Source organism: Pogona vitticeps, chromosome 5 (genome assembly GCF_051106095.1).
Source record: "Pogona vitticeps strain Pit_001003342236 chromosome 5, PviZW2.1, whole genome shotgun sequence".
Lineage (NCBI taxonomy): Eukaryota > Metazoa > Chordata > Lepidosauria > Squamata > Agamidae > Pogona > Pogona vitticeps.
In genome coordinates this window covers 15270870-15294602 of record NC_135787.1, presented here as the reverse complement: position 1 = coordinate 15294602, position 23733 = coordinate 15270870, and the positions used below count along the sequence as shown (strand labels likewise).

Here is a 23733-nt window from a genome sequence, read left to right as displayed (position 1 = left end):
TAAATCAGCCACCCTCAAGGGGGGGCACATGGCTCCTTGGGGCCCCCTGGCGCATTGAAGGGGGCCACAGACTAGAGCTCCCCTCCCCACATGCCACTTTATAAGGAGCCTTGTGGCACGGGGTGAAACTGCGGTACTGCAGCCAAAGCTGTGCTCACAACACAGGTTCAATCCCAGGAAGTCAACTCAGGGTTCACTCAGCCTTCCAGCCTTCCTTCTGAGGTCAGTAAGTTGAGTGCCCAGCTTGTTAGAGATGCAATAGATAGTCTGTATAATTAAACTGTAACCTATCCAGAGAGTGCTTTAAGCATTATGGGATGGTATATAAACAACACACTTTGCTTTGTTCGTTATGCGACTTCAACAGACCTCAACAAATGGGAAACCTTGACGTCTGAGTATTCAGCCTGGAGGCAGGCCATGCAGCATCGCCTCTCCCAATTTGAAAAGACACTTGTACAGCAGGCCAAGGCAAAGAAGCAGTTCCGAAAGGAGCAAAATCAGGGAGCTGGACAGGGGACAGATTGTATTTGTCTTCAGTGTGGAAGGGACTGTCACTCTTGAATTGACCTTCTCAGCCACACTAGACGCTGTTCCAAGTCCTCCATACAGAGCACGTTACCATAGTCTCTTGAGACTGAAGGATGCCTACACTATGTGACTGATACAATCCTGATGTGGCTATGTTTTTTTATATTGTGTTTATGGCCATGGCCAAAAAGGGAAAAAAAAGTTGAGAATATCTCTGTCAGGGACTATGGCCATGAAACAACCCAAGTGCCTGAAAGAATAGTTCTGGGTGAAGCAGCTGCCTCATCCACATGACTGTTTTCCAATGAGCCGAGCAGTGTTCTGTATACCTTAAAGATATAGTACTCACTAGACCTGGGTTCCCTCACTTCTCACATTCCCAGCTTTCAGGAACTGCCCCTTCAAAGTGCTTCAAAAGCCCTGAGGTGATATGTTCCTACAGAACCCCCCTTCCTCAAAACCATGCCTTTCGTGATGGGCTGGAGTCAAGGGGGAATATGTCAGGGGGGAGAAATGGACTTTGCTGTCCCTCAGTAGACTGGATGGGATAGGTGTTGGCAAGATCTTGTGGAAGTCTGAGTCTAAACTCAACATTTTACAGAGAAAAATGTGTTTTCATTATGAACTAAAGCTTTAAAGAAATCTTGCTAAATTACTCCACGCATCAAGACAGCCTGTTAAGAGTTTGTTCAGCCATATGTCATTTTTCATCTCCAACGAGAGAATGCTTCCCCCCCCCATCAATATTTCCGCCATTTGGAAAAGATGTATCTGCAAAACGAGTGACTTTTCTCTTTGTGAAGAAAAGAACACATCCAGCAATTCTTGAAGAACCTGCTGGTTGTTCAAAAGGACAGAAACAAACCATCTAGTGTTCCTGGTGCTTAGAAGTCGATGCAGCAGCCATTGTAATGGAGCCGCATTACTTAATTAGTGCAAATATTGTTTTTGCCATTACGGAATTGAGATTGGCAGAAAATATCTCCCCATCTCACAGGCAGGGAATATGTTTTTGCAGCTCCTTGTGCTCACTGGTGAAAATGAGACGAGGTAGGATTTACATTCTCACTGTGAAAATACACAGAACACATGCAAATAGAGAGTCTACTATACAGGGGAAAGAACAGAACTCAACTCTTGAACTGCTGGATAGCTCAGTGGTTTAGATAGAGGTTGGGAGTTCTGTTCCCTCTCATGCCTCCTTGACAGCCGTTTGACTTGATGACCCTTCCAGCTCTGCAGTTCTATTTGTTTTATTTATACAGGAAGCAAATCTTTGGGAAACTTTTTTGTTTAATTGGTGAGGCCTAATTTGTACATAGGGGATGTGGTTGCGCTGCGGGTTAAACCGCAGAAGCCTGTGCTGCAGGGTCAGAATACCAGCAGTCGTAAGATCAAATCCATGCAATGGAGTGAGCTCCCGTCGCTTGTCCCAGCTCCTCGCCAACCTAGCAGTTTGAAAGCATGTAAATGCGAGTAGATAAATAGGTACCACCTAGTGGGAAGGAAAACGGCACTCCGTAGTCATGCTGGCCACGTGACAATGGAAACTGTCTTCGGACAAGCGCTGGCTCTACGGCTTGAAAAACGGGATGAGCTCCGCCCCCTAGAGTCGGACATGACTGGACAAAAAATTGTCAAGGGGAACCTTTACCTTTACCTTTACTTTGTACCTAGACCTACTGATTAGCTTTGTGCCCCAGCTGACTTTAGCCTGGCCCATGGACCAGTGGCTGCAAAATCCTTCAGAACATCATCCGCTCTTAGAGGCACCTCCAGTCTGAAACATTACAAGCCACTTTCAGTGTGGCATATCTTTTACACTATGCACGTTCAGTGAATCTTTTCTCTATAGCAGATGTTGTCAAGTCTGGTAAAGAAATAATTTCTCCCTACACGAAGGAGAAAAATGAAGTTTCCTATCTTAATAGCAAGAAGACCAGAAGCCTAGGAGAGACCAGCCAGGAATTGGCATCCTCAGCTTTTTATGTAACCAAACAGGTTGCTTTCTATTAAGTATGAATATGCATATTTACAAGATTAGGTGGTTGTTAAACGATGCATAACGATGATACAAGATAACAAATGCATTCCTCCTGCACACACAGAACTCCCCAGTCTTCTTCTACTGGAAGACATTTAGCAAACTTGTAGCTCATCTTGTGTGGGCTGGATGCCTGCTGTGGGTCTGTTCAGAGCGCTGAATCTTTCACCATCTAAGAAAAGCTGAGAGGAGAACCCCCCCCCCCCAATTTGTTTCTTGTAACCCAGGGTTTTGTTAAAAGGATGAGGGTTATATGAGGTGACTTAGAATCCTGTATCATCTATTGTCTGTCTAAAGTACTCTTCGTGGACAGGAAGGCATCCTTATTTTCCTGTTTCTCAACAGTTTTTTCCCCCCACTGAAATCAGGAAAGCTATGTGTGTAGATATCATAAGGATCTTAGATTTAAACTGCTGTTTTGCCACTATATCTCCTCCTCCAGCATAGAGTCTGTTTACACTATGAAAACGAATCAATAACTGGATTGTTTTTTTGAATTTGGATTAAAGTCATGTAGAAGTCACATGGTATTTAGATTGATGTGTGTGTCCTCTTGGGAAAACTTTTAATCCTTATTTAAGATGTGTTGTATATCAGTTGAGGGGCTATGCAAGCTTTTAAAATGCTTGCAATTGAGGCTTTGTCAAGGGCCCCTGTCCCTGTTCCAGCCCTTCCCTGGGAAGCACAGAGAAGCTGTATGAAGGATGAGAGCACAGAGAGAGAGAGAGAGAGAGAGAGAGAGAGAGAGAGAGAGAGAGGGCTGCTAGGGACTGGAAGGAGAAGGAAAATATCCTGGCCCTTTTCGGCTCCAAAGAACAAAGAGGGCCCCAAACCACTATCAAGTCATAAGGTGTCATTTGTGACCACACACTACACCCACAGAGATCGTGGTCCTTTAGTGTAGTGGTCCCCAACCTTGGGCCTCCAGATGTTCTTGGACTACAACTCCCAGAAGCCTTCACCACCAGCTCTGCTGGCCAGGATGTCTGGGAGTTGAAGTTCAAGAACATCTGGAGGCCCAAGGTTGGGGACCACTGCTTTGGTGCATGGCTTTGCAGTGGTACAAAAACATTGATCCAAGGCATGGATCCTTATGGATCTACATAATTTTTATGCAGAATCACCCTGAAACCACTGTCCAATCTGTGGGTACAAAATGGAATCTATGATTTGACAGTGGTTTGGGGGCAGATCCCATGTAAAAAAAATCATATGGATCCATGAGGATCTGGGCCTCGAATCCATGTTTTGCCCCATTGCAAAGACGGCTCTTTGCTCCTCACTTAGGCTACACATCTCATCCACCTCTTGCCTTCCACCCTACACTTCAGGCTTTCCCACGTGTCCTCCTTATGCTTTGCTAAATTGCAGTGAGTGGTGGGAGTGGCAAACCCCACAGGCACAATTTACACCAACAGAGGCACTCTCATATGCCACATGGTTCAAACTCAATAGATTTCACAAGCAAGTTAAATTAAATGACCCTCTTGATCAGGGAGGATTGATCAAAGAAGGAGCAGCTCTCTCATTCTCTTATTTGTTCACTTCCTGCCATCCTTTATGTGGCATGGAGGCAGGGAGTGGTCTCAATCAGCCCAATCTACCATATCACCCAGTGAGAGGTGGTGAGTCAGGGAGACAATGGTGGTAGCTCCTCCTTCTGTACTGTTGAAGGCCTTCTTCACCGAAATGCTGGAGGACAAGAGCTGAAGTCTCTGTCAGCAGTTTCCTGCATGTTTAGCAAATAGTCATCTCTGGATTCACCTTGACATGGACTCTGATATGAAGGCAAATCAGGCTGATGCACCTTTTGGCAACCACATATCTTGTTATTTGAGCTTCCTTTATCTCAGCAACATAGAGGGTCTCTGGAGCAGTGACACTTATGACTTATTTGCTTAGACCTTGCTTTTCCAGGCTGATTCAATGCACCATGATGGAACTGATGCCGTATTTAAGAGAGATCATTAATGCCTCCTGGAGTGTTTCCTCCTGTTCAAAGGAAGTAGTAGTAAGACCTTTACTAAAGAAACCTGTCTTCAAACTAAGAGTTTTAACCGATCTCACATCTATCATTCTTGGTCAATTGAACTGAGAAGAGTTTGAGCTCCGCATGAAGACCAAGTTCATAACATGGGGTGCTCCTTGAACTCTGTGCTGTCCTTGGTCACTCAAGTGGTGATGGTATCAAGGAATGCTTTTGCACAGATCTAAGCAATAAAGGTAAAGGTTCCCCTTGACAATTTTTGTCCAGTCGTGTTCAACTCTAGGGGGCGGTGCTCATCTCTGTTTCCAAGCCATAGAGCCAGCGTTTGTCCGAAGACAATCTTCCGTTGTCACATGGCCAGTGCGACTTAGACACGGAACGCTGTTACCTTCCCATCGAGGTGGTCCCTATTTATCTACTTGCATTTGCATGCTTTCGAACCGCTACTGTAGGTTGGCGGGAGCTGGGACAAGCAACGGGAGCTCACTCCGTCGCGTGGATTCGATCTTACGACTGCTTGGTCTTCTGACCCTGCAGCACAGGCTTCTGCGGTTTAGCCCGCAGTGCCACCACGTCCCTTCTAAGCGATGGGTTTCTTGAATTGACCTGATTTTGGAACAACCATTCATGCCTCCATGACATTGCTTCTTGACTATGGCAGTGCATTCTAAGAGGGGCTACCCTTGAAGAGTGACAGCGATCTTAAAATGCAATGTTTGGGTGCTAGAATGTTTTACTGGTGCACAGTATCGAGATCGTATGACCAGGCCTTCCGAGAGCTTAAATAAAGCCACTGGGAGGTTTCTCATTATCACACTGGGAGATTTCTCATTATTTGGACGTTAATCGAGTTATAATATATGATAAAAGCTCCAAATTCAGTTGAAGTTGAGAAACACAGGCAAAAGGAGGGCTGAGGTGAAGCCCCTAAATGAGGTGAGATCCAGCCCAAATGGCCCTGCTGGCTCCCCCCTTTTGTAAGGCGTGCATGTGACCTCCAATACTACAGACATGCACTGTTTTCCAGTTGCATCCTGGACTCAATTCAAGGTAATAGTTGAGCCTTTAGAGCCCTGGAGGGTTTCGGCCTGCTCCTCTATGGGACCATTAGTCTCACAGAATCATGGAGTCCAACCCTTTGCTAAGTGCAGGAATCTAAATCCAAATCAAAGTAGATCTCACAGATGATTGTCCAGTTTTTATCCTGAATACCTATATATATCTACTTTATTTTGGATATATATATATGGCAGTTTGCAAATACAAGGGAATTGCTAGCTTTGAGGGTATATATATAATATATAAATCTCCCCTCAAAGCCTGCAGTTCCCTTGTTTTTTCAAACTGCCATTTAAAAAAATGTTTGGTTGGTTTTTCTGATGTGTGATTATTTCATTTATTTTATTAGTCTTATTTAGTCTGCCTTTCTCCCGAGGAAGGAACAGTTTTTTTTTTAACTAATTTGATTATTATGTTTTTAATGATTTTGTTACATAATGTGATTTTCACCTTTAAAAAAAAAAAAAATCTGTTCCTAATTTGTTTTCACGTGTTTTAGCTGTTTGGAGTGCCTTTTTTAAAAAAAAGTGGAAAAGATGGATATAAATGGAATAAACCATATAGGGTGGCCACTGCTGGCTCGTTCCCTCTTCCTGAATGGAGAAGACGTGCTTGTTGCATTGCATTGTTCAAAGAAGCAAGAAACACAAGCTGGGAAAGCATCCCAAAGGGAGAAGACAGGGAAGCCGTTTGTCGAGAGAGAATGGAATGGGTCTGCCCAGCCCTTCCTGCAGAGAGAAGGAAAACAGAGTGATCATTTGGAAGCAGGGAGGATGCTGGAAGAGATCTCTCCCCCCCCCCCTTCTCTCTTGGCTCATCCTCTCGTTCTGCATGGCACATTGCTGATGCCAGGCAGGAACGTCTGCAAGCAAGAGAAGGTAGCAGCTGTTCCTCTCCTCTCTTTGTGGCTCAACCCCTCTGGGCATTGTGACATGGTAGATGATTAGGCCTGCAGTCCTGCCTAAGGGTGGAAAAGCTCTTTCAGCCTGGAGGCGCAATCCGGTTTGAGATAATATAAAAGCTGTGAGATGCACCCCCTTTTAGCTCCCTACATAAACTTGAGAAATCCTAACCTTCTGCACTCACTTGTCTTTTACCTTTTTGTTTTCTTCACAGTGGCTGAGAAAACCAAAGAGCAAGTGTCGAATGTGGGGGGAGCGGTGGTGACCGGAGTGACCGCTGTAGCGCAGAAGACGGTGGAAGGCGCGGGAAATATAGCTGCAGCCACTGGTTTTGTCAAGAAGGACAAACAGGTTTGTTCAGCCAGTGGAATAAGTTTAGTTCTAGAAGGGGCATTTATTTATTTATTTATTTATTTATTTATTTATTTATTTATTTATTTATTTATTTATTTATTTATTTATTTATTTATTTATTTATTTATTTATTTATTTATTTATTTATTTATTTATTTATTTATTTATATCCTGCCCATCTGGTATATTTATACCACTCTGAGCGGCTAACAACAGTATATATACAATTAAAATAATATAAATCCATGAGCATCGACTATTGACAAAACATACTAAAAATAATAAATGATAGATAGATAAGAAAAAGAGAGAATTAAATTAAATTAAATTAAATGCTGGCAGGAGGGTAGCCGTGTTTGTCTGTGCAACCATTATAGGTGAAAACCAAGTAGAAATATAAAGTGGGGGGGAAAAAGACAAAAAGCTGGTGGCACCTTAAAGGCTAACTTATATTTTTTAATATGAGCTTTTGTGGACAAGTCCACTTCCGGTCTATGAAAGTCAATGCTTTTTTCCCTTTTTTCCCTTTTTATTTCTATTTGGTTTCCACCTATAATGGAATAGGTTTGACACTGAATTTTTTTCTCTCTTTCTGCATGTTTCTTTCCTTTATAGAAAGCTTTCCACGCTTAACTTTGCTGCATCTGTTTTTTTTTTTTTCACATTCTCTCTCTTCTTCACAAAGTCTAGACCCATGATTCCTAATCTTGTGTTCCTGGACTGCATTTCTCAGAAATCTGGTGGTGAAAACCTCTGGGAGTTTTAATCCAAGAATAGAGATGGGCAGAAATCAGCAGTTTGTGCCAGTTTGTCCTTTGGCCAAACAAGTGTTTGATCGTACTCAGCCCTGCCTCCTTCAATAGGCTCCCTCTAAGAGGCAACACCGTGGCTTCCCTGCCCCACCTCCTCCAAGTGTTGCCTCTTAGCGGGCACCCACCAGAGAGAGCAGGGCTAGGAATCCCCGAACACCTGTTTGTCCAAAGGATGGAATCAGTGAACTGGTGGTTTATGCCCAACTCTATCCAAGAACATCTGGGTACCTAAGTTTGGGTACCACTGGTCTAGATCAAGATTGGAGGATGTGTAGCCCTCCAGATGTTATTGGGCTGCATCTCCCATCAACTGCAAAACCAAGGGCAAGAGATTGTGGAAGTATCAGTCCAGTAACACCTGGAGGCCTTCCCATTCTCTAATCCTGGGGAAAACAATGCCTGATGAGTTGGCCTTGTATTATGCATTGCCCTTTTCATTTCACATCAGCTTTTTATGCCCTCTCCCACCAGACCACACACCACTGATGGTTGGAATAGTGTGATGCACAGTCCTATGACAACCTTTCTCCATTTGCGTCTTAATTTGTTGCATTCTTTTAAGATCACTGTTTCTCCCAGGAGGTTCAGAAAGTACATAGGATTCCTCTCTGTTCTTTTCTCCCAGTTTTATTCCCATGACAACAATATGTGCAATCCATTAGAACAAGATTTAGTCATTGGTGCAAGTGGACTGTATCAGTTTTTTTTTAAAGGTCAGAGCTATTTCACATCACTTGTAACCTGGTTATTTTTTTCCTGGAAATGCCAATGGTTGTACCAAGAAACCTCTCAGAGTTTGGTAAAAGCACTTGTCTGTAATAACTACGTATGTACTTTTTCATGAGCCTTGTGGTGCAGTGGTTAAAGTACTGCTATCAAGTCTCTGGTTACAACCTGAGACTGATCCCAATGGGCTAAGGTAGCTCGTGGGGAAGGGGCAGGGTGTAGCCTGCATAATTAAATTGTAAACTGCCCCGTAAGGTAAAGGTTCCCCTTGACATTTAGTCCAGTCGTGTCTGACTCTAGGAGATGGTGCTCATCCCCGTTTCCAAGCCATAGAGCCAGCATTTGTCCGAAGACAGTTTCTATGGTCACGTGGCCAGCGCAACTAGACACAGAATGCCATTACCTTCCCACCAAGGTGGTACCTATTTATCTACTCACATTTACATGCTTTTGAACTGCTAGGTTGGCAGGAGCTGGGACAAGCTCACTCCGTCGCGTGGATTCGATCTTACGACTGCCGGTCTTCTGACCCTGCAGCACAGAGGCTTCTGGGGTTTAACCCGCAGTGCCACCACGTCCCCTAAAGCACTATATAGCTGTATAAAATCAGCACACTTTGCTTTGTTTCATGTTATTGACCTGCAGTTCCAAGAATTATGGGAACTGCAGTCCACAAAACCAAATCTGCACACCTGTATATTTCTACACACACACACACAGAAGAGAAAGGCTGGAGAAGTCAACAGTGCCAATAGACGTTGAAAGCCCTTCCCTGGCAATGGTGGGACGAAACCTACATGTGTGCAAATTTGGATATGTGGCTTCAATTCCCAGAATTCTTAGAGAATTCTTGGAACTGCAGTCCAAAACCATGAAAGAGCACACCCCTAGTAATAATAATCTTCATTTCCCATCCTACATGTAAACTATAGACTCTACCACTGATCTGAGTGTAGTTCGCTTACCCCCCCCCCCAAAAAAAGACAGGAAAAGACATGGATTGCCCATCTGACAAAACCCATAGGAAACTGTATTTTATGACACAGTGTTGCCTTATTTCAAAAGAACTCAATCGCACAGTACTTCTGTATTCATGTGTTTTTCCTGCACTCTTCTGCTGTTTCAAAGCACTTAGTGATGGATGGGTAACAGAAACTATGAGTTACTATAAATTTTGCGTAGCTTCTGTGTATAATACCATGTTCAAGCATTTACTAGTAAAAAGTGATGAATCACTGGGGAATTTAGTAGAAAACTGGTAAGAAAGAAGGTGTCATCTTTTTGTAATATAATGTGGAGTTCCTTATCTATCTGGTTCAAAAAGGCTGTTTTATTTATTCTTTGTGAAGCCATGTTCATCTTGGTGTAAAGTCTGATTCCAGTTTCTCATGTTTTGGGCTGTGCAGGGTAACTGTAAGGAAGCCCTTTACCATATTTGCCCACTGACTTAAATTCTGTTTCCACTGCTTACTATTCTTGACTTTCTCAGTTGAAAACCTTAAGGTTCCATCTGCTTGCATTAACAATAGCATCCATTGTTCTAGTTGGGGAGGGAACTGATCTTATCACTGGATTATAAAAGTGTAATTTTGAACCTGCTTTTGTAATGTGCTTATCTAAGCTTTAAAAACTCCTCTCCACTTTGTCAGATTGCTCATGTCCATAGAAGAAAAGAAGATCAGTACCATGTATTTCAATTTTATTGTCCTCTGTTCCTTTCCAGTAAGCACCTTAATACATAAATAAGAACTTGGGAGAAATCATATATGACAGCATGCACGGGGATTATTTTATTTTATTGCTAGTAGTTACAGCAGGAATGGGAAATACAGCTTCCCTAGCCACTTGTGTATCTTTTCTAAAGCTTCCTGCCGAATTTGTGAACGCTCTGATGTAATCCATTTTCCTCCCTCTCATCATATCAGTGCTTGGATTCCCAGGTCTCAGGGTGCTCTCCACAGTTTCAGGAAATGCCTGTGCATCTCTGGAGGAGACAAATTTCATGGCAAGTGGCATTAGATGAGAAGGAGTTTTGCTATATGTGTACGATGTGGCTTTGACGTTTAGACACCCATCTCTAGCCATCCCCAGCTGGTACCAAGGCTCACTGGCTTAGCACAAAGGCATGTTTATGTGTGCTTCCATTCCAGCTCTTGACTGCTCCATATTTGTGACATCTCATGACACTACAAGGTTCATCCCTATGAAATCCCATGGGTTGCACCATGTCAACAAATGAATTCTAGCAGTGTTTATTTTCACCATAGGCATCCTTCTGTCTCGAGAGACTATGGTAACATGCTCTATATTGAGAAGTGTCCTCTCGAGAGCAGGAAGCCTGGGTAAAGTAGTATGGAGGATAGGCTGTTACCCAAGCAGCAAATCCCCCCTCTCCACGTTGCTGAAATGATCCAATGGAAAGGCAAGAGCCAATACAACTGGTTTCAGGAACATCGTAGGAGTTGACAGAATGACACAAACTGCCTCCGGGACTCCAGCTCCGGATTTTGCCTCTAGGTTAACTCCTGAAGCCTTTTCCATGAGTGGATATAGCCACAAGGCAGGGGAGGTTTGAAACTGGAGTTTTTCCTTCTCCTAGATGGGCTGCCTTCCATGGCTGATGAGCCCCACCTACCCGGCCTGCTCTCTAATAGTGCAGAGTTATTTTCACCAGGAGTGTATCTTTTGTAGGACAAATGGATCTTATTCATTGAAAGGAAAACCACATTCATTTTTTTTTTACAATAGAGATAGCTTGCATTAATATTCTGTTCTGGTGGACATTGTTTCCCTTCCAGCTACTTTGGGATTACAGTTAACCTCAGAGGGGAGAGGGAAGCCTGAGCAGGCTGGGAAGTGATGTCATGGTCTCTGTTCTTCAGAAGGTCCTGGGGCTTTGGTCTTGTGAACTCTGGCTTCACTACAGGAGAGAGGGACATTTATTTATTTATTTATTTATTTATTTATTTATTTATTTATTTATTTATTCATTCATTCATTCATTCATTCATTCATTCATTCATTCATTCATTCATTCATTCATTCATTCATTCATTCATTTATATCCCGCCTATCTGGTCGTTGCCACCACTCTAGATCTTTTGGAGTACAATGCCAGCAGTCTTTTGTTGTCCATACTGGAGGGAGCAGATGTTGTCAGGCAGAAGATCCCAAGAGTGACAGTATTCCCATCCTAAAAATCAATGTGTCCTGTATTTAATTCTGATGTATTCCTGGAAGAAAAGAGCAAGGGGATACTGCTGCTGATAGTGCCACTGCAGGAACTATTACAACATAGAGACTTCTATCAGCTGCAGCCCAGCACAGTCAAAGTTACAAATTAGAGATGTAGACTGCAACTCCTTTCATGTCCCTGTTGTTGACAATGCTGGTCCACATTCACCAGCTTCCTGAGAATACACTGGATTAGTCCATAGCTTATCACACATTCAAAATCAATTGTAATTGCCACTGATTTCCCCCTACTATTGATTCATTTCCATTTAAAATACAACCTGTTTGAGGATTATATTAATCTTCCATTAAATACTTGTTCAACCCACAGTAGAAAGGATTTATTATGGCAGCCAAATAATGCAAAATAAATGTGTCTATTTCTAACAGCATTTGTACTCATGTGTCATAAAATTCTCTGGTAGTTTATGAGATCCCACTGGACACCCTTTTATCATCCAGAGTGGCTGAGGCATAATTTAAAGAGAGATCACATCAGTTTCTAATAGAGGGCAGGTATCTGTTTTAGAAGGAAGTCACAAACAAAGGCTCAAAATGGAGGGATGTAAATGAGCTTGCTTATATTGTTTCGCATGGAGAAACTGAAGTTTCTATCTTTCTAGTCTCCAGTGAGCTACTCAGAGTGAAAACTAAAACATAGTGTTACCTGGTGAGACCCTATTACTTTGTCTGCCACATCACTCTTGCATCACCCTTGAAAGAACAACAGGACAAAAAAGGACAGAAGATTAGACTCACCCCAGCCCTGTTCCTGCCCCCTTAGTTTTAATGTCCCACCTGATAAAAGGAAAATATTCTTCAACATTTCTTCAATATTTTTAAAGAATAAATGCACACATCTGTGTGCAGAAATGGCCAGTGAACTCAAGTAGTAGCAGCTGAGGATCAAACTAGATGATCTGTCTTCCAAATATTTAGAACAGCTGCTCCTTAGAGTGGTGAAAAATATCTATACATGATCCCCCTCCCTGGTACCTCCTGCATTTAGTGTGGTGTTTTGTGGTTGGTTGTTGCCAGATAAACATGGGGTACATTTGCAAAACATGACTCCTGAATCATGCATCCCTGAGGGAATCCCACTGTAAGCAGGGAAACTATTTTACTGTAAGGAAGACATATTCTTCTCAATGCTTAGTTTAACTTGAAAGGTTGCAGCAAGATATTGAATGTGAGATCTGGGTGTTAAGCATTCTGTTGTGCACACTCTAAGCTAGCCTGCTGCCTTCAAATGCCATGGACCATGGAATTCTAGTATCACAAATATCCAGCTGCCAGTTCCATTGGGTTTTGTGCATGGAATGGAAAAGGGCGCCATTTTGTTCTTTGTCTCAGGTGGTAGAATGTTTGGGGGTGGCCCTGGCATGGGACATCTTGTAAACATCTTATCCTGTATGCTGAACTATATTGAGATACTGATTTTTACATCCGTACACATGATGCATTAGTCCAGGAACACTTGAAATGTTGACGTGTTTTCTGTAGCTTGATACAGAACTGAGCAACGGTGGTGGATATTATGTGCCATCAAGTTGCTTCCAACTAAAAGTGACCCTGTGGATTTATGACCCCTAAAAGGTGTGAGATTTCCAATGTGGTGTACTGGACAGGGCAAGAATAGACTAGACTAGAATAAGGAGACCTAGGTTCAAATCTCAACTTGGCCATGGAAATTTGGGTGTGTGTGTGTTGAAACTGATAAAACCACTCCATAAATATCTCACTTACCTTAAAAGGCCCTATTAAGGTTGCTATAAATCACTTCTGAATTGACAGCACATCACACAGACATACAAAAGGTGCTATTATTGCAGCTTTTTGCCAATATCATCTCCATATTTTAAATTACTGATGCTTCTTCTACCAATTTTCACTGTTCTTTCACACCAAACTAATATATATTTCCATATGATATGTTCAACACATGGGTTCAACAGATACGGGATAAAATGCACCTGTCTCTGCCACCATTGCTAATTGGTGGTGGTAGAGATAGGAAGCTTTCTCTTAGTTTAAATTAAATATTTTCAGTGCTGTTTCCAGTTTACATGACATAGAGTATGTATGCACTAACAGGATTTTGCCTGTTGTTTCATCTTTTGTTTTACAATTTTGCATTTATCTTGATGCATGCAATGGACCACCAGACTTTCCTTTTACTTTTGTGCACATAAGCAACTAGATGTCCTTGCAGCTTTACTGTAGCTGCTTCATTAGCAATATCACTTTTTCATACCCATCTTTTGCTCTCCTGCAGTACCTCATTCAGTATCAGTGAGAATCTCATCTTCTAATACTACCTCTTGTTTTGTTTTATAGTGTCTCAATATAGGGTTTTTGTGATATAAAACATTCAAAACTGTTTTATGCTTGCCTTCTTCTGAAGAATACTAGCAAAAGTTAGCTTGAGTATCACTGCTGCTGCTAATGAAAGATCCTCCATCAGAGTCGCCTTTCTCTCCCCTTGCTGCCCAGTAGCACCTTTTAAGAATTTCTCTGTGCCCTTCACCATTGGAAACATAAGTTCTGTTCTGTTAATGAGTGTTAATTCCTGAATGCATGCATAGTCTGGTGTCCCATAGGATAACCCTGCCAACAGTCTAGCTTCCTAATGGAGTTAAGCCTCCTGGTGGTATGGCTCTTAGCTTCCCTGACACACACAAGTTCCCGTTCCATGCTAAGCTGCGCCTACGCTTTTGTTGCATAACTCATCTCCGCGAGTCAGTTTAGTCCATGAGCACTGCTGCTTGCAGGGTTGATTGCTGTAAGATCCTGGGGATTTTAATATTTAAATGTTAGTACGATGCTAGTGCTTCCCCAGTACTTTGGCAAGCAAAGGGGAGCACAAGCAGCTGAATAATTGAGTCCACTAAGGAAAGGCTTGGCAGAGCAAAGTTTACTGGGTTATAAAGGACAGGAAATGCTGAGCAGAACTGATCTTTCACAGACAAAAAGCCCAGGTTGGAAGTAAACTGCTTTTGTTCCACCTTGCTTCTAAAGAAAACATTCCTCATCCTTATGCTCTATTTCAAGGTTGGTGAAAACAAACATTGACAGAGTCATTTATTGTGAATTTATAATGTCCTTGAAATTTCCCCAAATATTTAATAATTCAAAGACCTGTTTACAACCCTTTGGTTTATTTATTTTTTAAAAGGCAGCTTTTGGGGGCTTTTTTATACTACTTTCCATCTCGTGGGTGGGATGAGGAGGCATAGTGGTTTCATGAGTGTCATCAGGACAAGCCAATAGATCTTCTAGGATAGTGAAGTGTTGTTGTTTAGTTGTTAAGTCGTGTCTGACTCTTCATGACTCCATGGACCAGAGCACGCCAGGCCCTCCTGTCTTCCACTGCCTCCCGGAGTTGTGTCAAATTCATGTTGGTAGCTTCAGTGACACTGTCCAACCATCTCATCCTCTGTCGTCCTCTTCTCCTCTTGCCTTCACACTTTCCCAACATCAGGGTCTTTTCCAGGGATTCTTCTCTTCTCATGAGATGGCCAAAGTATTGGAGCCTCAGCTTCAGGATCTGTCCCTCCAGTGAGCACTCAGGATTGAGGGATAATGAGGTAGGAGACAGATTATGCCTTGGTTGTTTTAAGGATAACCAAGTCAACAGTCAACATCCTGCTCACCTAGGTACCTGATTGGAATACATACATAGGCTTATGAGAAAAGGTAGTCTAGGCACATGCCCCTCATTGACCTGCCACCAGGCAGCACATGAACTGAAGGGACCCTGTGTGCCCAACTCGTAATGCTGTTCTTGTATCCCCCTCCCCAAAGCCCCTGAGGTTGGGAGGACAAAGAGAAGGCATTCAGTGCTTAAGATGGGTCTTTCTCCTGCTTAACATTTGCTCATTTTCAGTGCAGTCAGCCATAACTGAAGGAGATTGAAACATAAAAAAGACTGTGGGCTTTTCCTGAATTTCAGGCCAGGGATGTCTTCAAATCTAGGCTGTATACAAATTGAGGTCTGGCCTCAACATGCCCCCCTCTCCCCAAGATCTGTATAGCATTTTATTCAGTAAATTAGAATATATTTTTAGGGCAAGTTGTGTGAAGAGCATTCACAGGTTTGCATGCATATTTAACACTTCTTCTCTCCACCTCCTACACAAACTATGAGAATTGCTTTTCAAATTGCTGGAGTTCTCTGTGAAGATCAATGTGTAGCTGGGTTTTTTCCCCCTTGCAGACATGTGACCTTTTATGAAATCAAGTGAAAACTCATGATGAACTCATGATTGGATGGCCAGGTGTACTTTTTAAGAGCAGTCAGAGGACAATCCTCTGCTTGAAGGCCTATCAAAAGAACAGGGCTTTATCTGAAGGTGTGTCTTCCATTTTGAAGGGCTGTTAACTCAGTCTTAGGCTCTTCCTGTTTCTTACCTTCTTCAAAAAAAGGGAGAATTGCAACCTGTTTACTCAGAAATAGGTGTAATGGGACTGACTCCCAAGTAACCATGTGCAGGATTTCAGCCTTGCTTTCAACAAAAACCCATATGCTCTCTTGCATATTGTGAATGGCTGCCTGGATATAAATTGAATGAGAAAAAAAAAAGAAGTGATTAAAAAAAGAAAGGAAAGAAAGTGGGAAGGGAAATCACATGTGTCAGGGAAATGGCAAATTACTGACATCTTAGAAATTTTTTGTAACCTCTGAGAGTTGGAAAAATCAACCATTATTAGAGATTATTCTCATCTGGCATTACATGAACTCAACAAAGCTAGGATTCAGGCAATGTCACATCCAGTCTGCATTCTAATTTCTACCATTAAAAGAGGAAAGAACAACACATGCCCCGTATAATCTATCTGTTCTAAATAGCTGCATATTTTTAGGTAATTGTGCTATTTTCTGCTTGTTACGACCTATAAAGTTCAGTACCACTAGGGTCAAGACTAAACAGGACCGTATCCTTCCATATGATCTTGCATGGCCTTTGATTAAAGGAAGCCATTAGTCCCAGCACCTCCGCAGACACATGTGGTGGGGGAGTGAGGGAGGATCTTCTCAGTGGCTACTCTCCAGCTGTGGGATTCCTTTCCAAGGAACACTGGACTTCCCCATCTCTACTGCCTTCCACCAACAGGAAAAACCCTTTTGATTCAACTCAGGTTTAGGCAAAAGCAAAGGAAGGGATTGTTAATAGGTAGGTAGCTCCTTTTCAGTGTATTTTTTTAAAAAAATGTTTTTAAGTACGTTTTAATAATGTAATTTGTTTAAGTGATTTAAGATTATAAGGTATCTGTCTGTCTCTTTCTGATTGATCTTTTTGTGAGCTACCGTGAGCTCTGGCTTTGGGAAGAGGGCATGATATAAGTTAAAGAAAGAAAGAAGCAGGAAATCATTGGTAAATTAGAGGAACAGTCTCATAATCATGGAGTCTCTTTGAATGGCATTTTATTTCCTCTTTCTCTGCTCAGAAGAATAGCTGGTGTAACGTAGTGGCCATGGCTGCCTTCCAACTTTCCATGTACAGCCTATTAGCAGTTGCTGTGTTACTGTATCTCAGCTGACATCTCTCTGTTTCTTCTTCTCAGACTTCAAACACATTTCACAAAAAGAAGGCTGATTTGCATTTGAGACATATTTTTAAAATGCCTCTCACTTTCTTGTCTCTCTCTCTCTCTCTCTCTCTCTCTCTCTCTCTCTCTCTCTCTCTCTCTCTCTGTGGGGGTCCTTTTTGGTAAACGATGGGAATGTATTGATCACGGACGTGCCATTCGATACGTGCCAAAGCCTATGAAGTAGACTCAGAAGAATGGGATTCCTGGAACAAGTCAAATCTAAGTCAGCTTGTTAATTTTCATATCGTGATACTCTGTGGTGCCATTTTGGAAGCCCTTTTAGCTCAGCTTCAGAATTGGGGAGGGACCGTGGTTTAGCAGTTTGGCAGATTGGACCCTCAGGTGTTGCATAAGCACCCCATGCCCCGCCTCCTCCCATGGGCACCCAATCAGAAGCAGTGCTGAGGGATTTCCTACCCCGCCTCCTCCTCTGAGTGGGCACCCATGGGAGGAGGCGGGACACAGAATCCAGGTCACCCAGGCAACACCTGTGGACCCAGTCTGCCAAACCATGCTAAGTGCCCATCTCTGTTCAAAAGCCATAAAATGTGTTTCTTGTGGTGATGGAATTAACTGATGCATGAGTCTATTAATCAGGAATATGAAATGAATAGAAGGTGGGTGTTAGATGGAGGGGATGACCTTTGAAGCTGATGGAGCAAAAATCAGACTGGCCAAATTTCTCTGCTGAAAATTGAAGCTAAATGTAGGGGGTTTGAATCAGGGAAAATCCAAACAGGATCATATACTAAATTCTACTAAAGACTGTACAAACAGTATTTAGAAATGTATCAGGGACAATATAGCTAATTGTCAGATTTGTCTTAGTATCAGCTCATTTTACAAAATACTTTTCTAAGCTTTCTTTCAGATCAGGTTATGTAGAAAATTTTATGCACATTCTTGCAGAACTAAGATGTAACAAATATTCACAGATTTGTCTCATTGTCGATGAATTATATACCAAGACACTCTAGCAAAAAAAAAAAAAAAAAAAAGTCAACAGTTGTTAAATGTTTTGACCCTGTACAAGTGTTTGAGTTTTTCCAGCAGCAATAGCATTAGCAAAAACTATTGTATCTTGCAAGAAAGACTAGTCTGGCACAAAACACCAGGATTTTGTGCAATAAAAAACACTTTGGTTGTTGTAGATCTTTTGGGGCTGATTGGCTGTGTTCTGGCCAGAACACTTTGCTTGTTGTAGTTTTTTCCAGAACACAGCCAGACAGCCTGAAAAACCTACAACAACCACTGGATCCGGGCCGTGAAAGCCTTTGAGAATACAAAACAACAACAAAAAAAAAACACTTTAATTAATTACTTGCAAAAAAAAGGTCTCAAAATTTGAAAAAGGAAAAAAGGAAAAGAAAAAAAGAATAACCACAACTCTGGCCAGTAAAAAGAAAACTTGATATTTTTCATTTTAACTTGTGAAGACTAAATATGCAAAGATTAATATTTCTATTCAGAAGTAGAATTCACTCTGTTTATTTCCGGATATGCATGCCAAGGTCAAAGTCCTCACAGTACTATATGATTTATAATATTTATTATAACGCTCTACCCTACTGTGAGTCTGTGGAAGTCCATCACAGCTGACATTTTTCCCTGATAGGATTAACCTTGACATGCATATCCAGGCTTGCAGCCTCAAAGGTATATATACCTTAGTTTACAAGCAAAACTGGAAATACAGTGGTGCCTCGCACAACGAGTGCCTCACACAACGATGAATTCACACAACGATGCCTTTTTCTGTTAAATTTGCTGCCTCACACAGCGATGTTTCCTATGGGGGATTTTCACACAACGATCTCCCTTTTCGCTCCTGTAAAAGTGTCTTACAATGTTTGGACACTGTTTTAAATGATTGCAATGGTTAGTCCACCTCCTGAAACCTATGCAAACTGATTTTGGTGTTGTTCTGACACTTCCTTAATTTATGATTTTTTTGTTTTTTCCATTGGAAACCATTAGACAGACCATCCAATGGTTTCCTATGGAGAAAAAACAAAAAATCATCATAAATTAAGGAAGTGTCAGAACAACACCAAAATCAGTTTGCATAGGTTTCAGGAGGTGGACTAACCATTGCAATAATTTAAAACAGCGTCCAAACATTGTAAGACACTTTTACAGGAGCGAAAAAGGACTTCGCAAAGGCATTGAAATGTATTGAGTCGGCTTCAATACATTCCAATATAGGAAACATTGTTTCACTCAACGATGTTTCCTATGGGGATTTTCACTGAACGATGGCAATCCATTCCAATTGGAACGGATTAACCGGTTTTCAATGCATTCCTATGTGAAATAGTGTTTCACAGAACGATGTTTCACACAACGTTGATTTTTTTGGAACCAATTAACATCGTTGTGTGAGGCACCACTGTATATGTAAAATAAGAGGAAACAAGAGAGTATAGATCAGTGCTAGCTTTGCTATTTCAGTACATGTATCTTACTTATGGCCATCTGAGAAGTGTGGTAGTGGAGGGGAGCTCATAATACAGTTCACAAATGCTGCATGAAAAAAAAGAAAGTGTGTTCTTTTGATAAAAGCTGCATCATACTATCACAATATTAAGAATTAGCAGCTTAAGTTAATGTTCTGTAACAACACTGAAAACATTGAGCTCTTCAGTGTACACAAGTACTGTATTACTGTTCTCAAATGCTGAAGGTTGTTGTCTATAAGTAATCTTCATGCTATGGTTTTAAGTAAGTAAAGCCTGCCCTGGATGTTAAGATCTGCTTGGACATAAGAATATAAGAAGAGCCCTGCTGGATCAGACCAAGGACCCATCTAGTCCAGTTTCCTGTATAATAATAATAATATTTATTTATATTGCACTCTATACCAGAGCGCATTCCAATAGTCACCACCAGATGCCTCTGGGAGCACACGAGACAACTAGATACCTGTCTTCTGATACCCCTCCCATGCATCTGCCATTTGGAGGTACTTTCCTTCTAAGCCTGGAGATCGTACATCCCCATCATGGCTTGTAACCTGTGGTGGACTTTTCCTCCAGAAATCTGTCCAATCCCCTTTTAAAGGCATCTAGACCAGATGCCATCCTGTGGCAAGGATGACTGTTCTCATGATCCCACCGCTTCTCAAGGCCCATCTGGTGGGGACCTGAGAGAGAACCTTCTCAGTGGCCATGGCCAGGCTCTGGACCTCTTTGCCAAGAGAAACCAGGTTTTGTCCTGTCTCTTCTATCCTTCCAATGGTAAGTAAAAAAACATTTTTATTCTGGCAGGCCTTCAACAGTTAAGAACCTCCAATTATAAGTTGTTTTCTGATATGCTGAATTTCACTGTTTTAACGTAAATTATTATTACTATTTTAAAATAAGTAATTTCGAAGAGTTTAAGATTTAATAGCATATTAATTCTATAATTACATTTAATCCTATTTAAATGTATGTGGTTTTATTGCATTTTAATCTTCTAGCTCAGTGTTTTAGGAATCTGGCTGCGGAGCAAGAGATTGGGGGTTCAATTCCCCACTGTGCCTCCCATGTCTAAAATACAGCCTGTGTGGCCTTGGGCAAGCTGCCACAGTCCTAGGATACCTCCAGAAATAGGGAAGAGTAAACCACTTCTGTGTATTTTCTGCCTTGAAAACCCTGAAAATGGTCACTGTAAGTTGGAATTGACTTGATGGTGCACATGTCCATGCACATACATTGTTTTAAACTGTTCTGTAAGCTGCTTTGGTTTCTGATTGTAGCAGAGAAGTGACATAGAAGTAAGTAAGTAAGTAAGTAAGTAAGTAAGTAAGTAAGTAAGTAAGTAAGTAAGTAAGTAAGTAAGTAAGTAAGTAAGTAAGTAAGTAAGTAAGTAAGTAAGTAAGTAAGTAAGTACAGTGGTGTCTCGCTTGACGATGTTAATTTGTTCCAGCGAAATGGCTGTAGAGTGAAAACATCATCAAGCGAAATAAAAAACCCACTGAAATGCATTGAAAACCGTTCAGTGTGTTCCAATGGGCTGAATACCTGCTCGTCCAGTGAAGATCCTCCATACGGTGGCCATTTTCGGTGCCTCGCTTGACGAGGAATCCGTCCTAGAAAACAGCGAGGAATCTGTCCTAGAAAACAGCGGGGGGGCTTTTTCTTCAGCCGGTGGCCATTTTGAAACCAGACGATCAGCTGTTTGCTGATTGTCGTAAAGCGCAAATCAGTTCCTGAACCAGGGAACCGATCATCATGAAATGAAAAACCCATTTAAACCATTGTTTTGCGATCGCAAAAGCAATCACAAAAACCTAATCGTACAGCGATTTCCTCGTTAAGTGAGGCAATCGTCAAGCGAGGGACGACTGTAAATAAATAAATAAATAAATAGCCCTATGGAGGTATCCATCTTGCCTATGTGAGGGCTAAGAGGGCTTTAGGGCTGATGACATGTGTGAAAGTCATCTCCACCTCCAAATATCCATGACCCTAACCTCTCAGTCTTTGAGTTTTCTGTGTCAGCGGAAGAGATCTGAAGCAGAATTAAATTCATGATCGCCTGAAAATGAGGAGCAGGTCCCATGCCGTTGGCAACAGAATCCATGTTCCTCTTGAGACCTTCCAGTTCAAAACAGGAAACTGTGGATGGAATGTGCTGAGGCGCCTTGTGGTGCTGGGGCTGGATGCCTCAAGCCTCATCATCATCTCCTCCTTCGTCTTTGTGTGAATAGGCTACATTATTACATGGGACACTTGTCTTAAAAAACAAACTACAGTCATCCCAAAAGAGAAAATGTCTCATAAAGGTAAAGGTTCCCCTTGACAATTTTTGTCCAGTCGTGTTCGACTCTAGGGGGCGGTGCTCATCCCCGTTTCCAAGCCATAGAGCCAGCGTTTTTGTCCGAAGACAATCTTCAGACAGTGCGACTTAGACACGGAACGCTGTTACCTTCCCACCGAGGTGGTCCCTATTGATCTACTTGCATTTGCATGCTTTCGAACCGCTAGGTTGGCGGGACCTGGGACAAGCGACGGGCGCTCACTCCGTCACGTTGATTCGATCTTACGACTGCTTGGTCTTCTGACCCTGCAGCACAGGCTTCTGCGATTTAGCCCGCAGCGCCACCACGTCCCCTAAAATGTCTCATAGGTGTTTTTTTTTCTTCCACTGTGTTTCTCCAACTTTTCATTTTTTTCAGCTAGAAAAAAATAAGAGGTAAAATATTATCTCTATATCCAGTCCCATGGGCTGAAATGTTCTCTCTCTGATTAAAATTGGACTTCACAACCATTACTCAACCAAGGTTCTTGCTGATTTTTAAACTCATAAACCTGTTACTATCATCAGCATATAATTGTAGTTTGTAAGCTGCCTGGATAAGCAAGTTTGTAAAACTCACTGCTTTGTTCTTGTCTTCTTGAGCTAAAGGGCTGTATGGAAGGGAGTTGTGTGATGGCATGTTTGCAGTAATGGTAAACCATTCTGGAACATCTGGCACAATTTAAAAACCCTAAAAGGGTTGCCCGAAGTTAGTAGTGACTTGTTGGTCCGTAAGAACAACAAAATAGTTCACACTTAACCAAACACTTGTATGAGTGCAAAATAGACTAATTCTGTTCCTACTTTGCTATCACTCTCTACCCTCCCCTCTTTTCTTCTTCAAAGAAAAGAAGGGGATGACAAATTTGGCCATCCATCATTGATTAAATAACGGCCACCCATTTCTATTCTCTAAAGAAAATGGAAGATAAATTTGGAAAATCCAAACTATCACTTGTTACTCCCAGTATTCCTGTATCCCTAAAATTGTCTAGGAAGCAGCAACATTGGCCCTTTATACAGCATTTAAAAAAAGGAGAACAAAAGAGGGTCCAGATACATGCAATATTTTGCATATGCTAATTCATATCTACATTGCATATGCTAATTTATATTTGTGAAAAAAATGGTACGTTAAATACTGCACATCACACCTAGTGGGGAAGACTGTGATCAGGTGACTTGTGAGCCTGTTCAGTTTACGGTGCAGGTTCTACCTGTTGATGAGCAACCTCATAACTTTTACTCTTCATTTTTATAGTTTGTCAGTTTTAAGCTGGACTTCAGTGTACAGCTGTTCAAAACAAAGGACTGTCCTCTGATGAGCGGAGCAGGGATGGGTTACCTGTAACCCTCTGGGTATTTGTTGGACTACAAACCCCAGCATCCTTGACCACTGACCATCTGTTTGGGGTTGATGGGCACTGAGGTCCAGCAACATTTGGAAAGTCACCACTTTCCCACCCCTGAAATGAAGACATGCCCTCTGTAAAGCGGGGGGATTTTTGTCACATCTGGATTACCTCATTGCCGGGGGGGGGGGAATTCATTATAAATATAAACAAATTATAAATATAAATATGCTGCTGCAGTATTCTTTGCCCTTGCATACTCAGGACATTCTGCTCTTATGAAACAAACAGATATTAAGTTGGTGCCCAGTGACTTTTGAAATGGTCAGATGAATGGATCGATCTATGAAAGTTCTGT

General features: G+C 41.9%; 1 protein-coding gene across 6 annotated transcripts in view; it reads left to right on the top strand.

Annotated features, from left to right (window-relative positions):
- SNCA (synuclein alpha) overlaps positions 1-23733 on the top strand; it is a 77484-nt gene that overhangs the window by 22946 nt on the left and 30805 nt on the right. For all 6 annotated transcript variants that reach the window (XM_078394561.1, XM_020796483.3, XM_078394562.1 and 3 more), the window contains exon 4: positions 6738-6874. In XM_078394561.1, coding sequence (XP_078250687.1) covers positions 6738-6874 — 137 coding nt within the window. The remainder of the gene's footprint in view (positions 1-6737; positions 6875-23733) is intronic.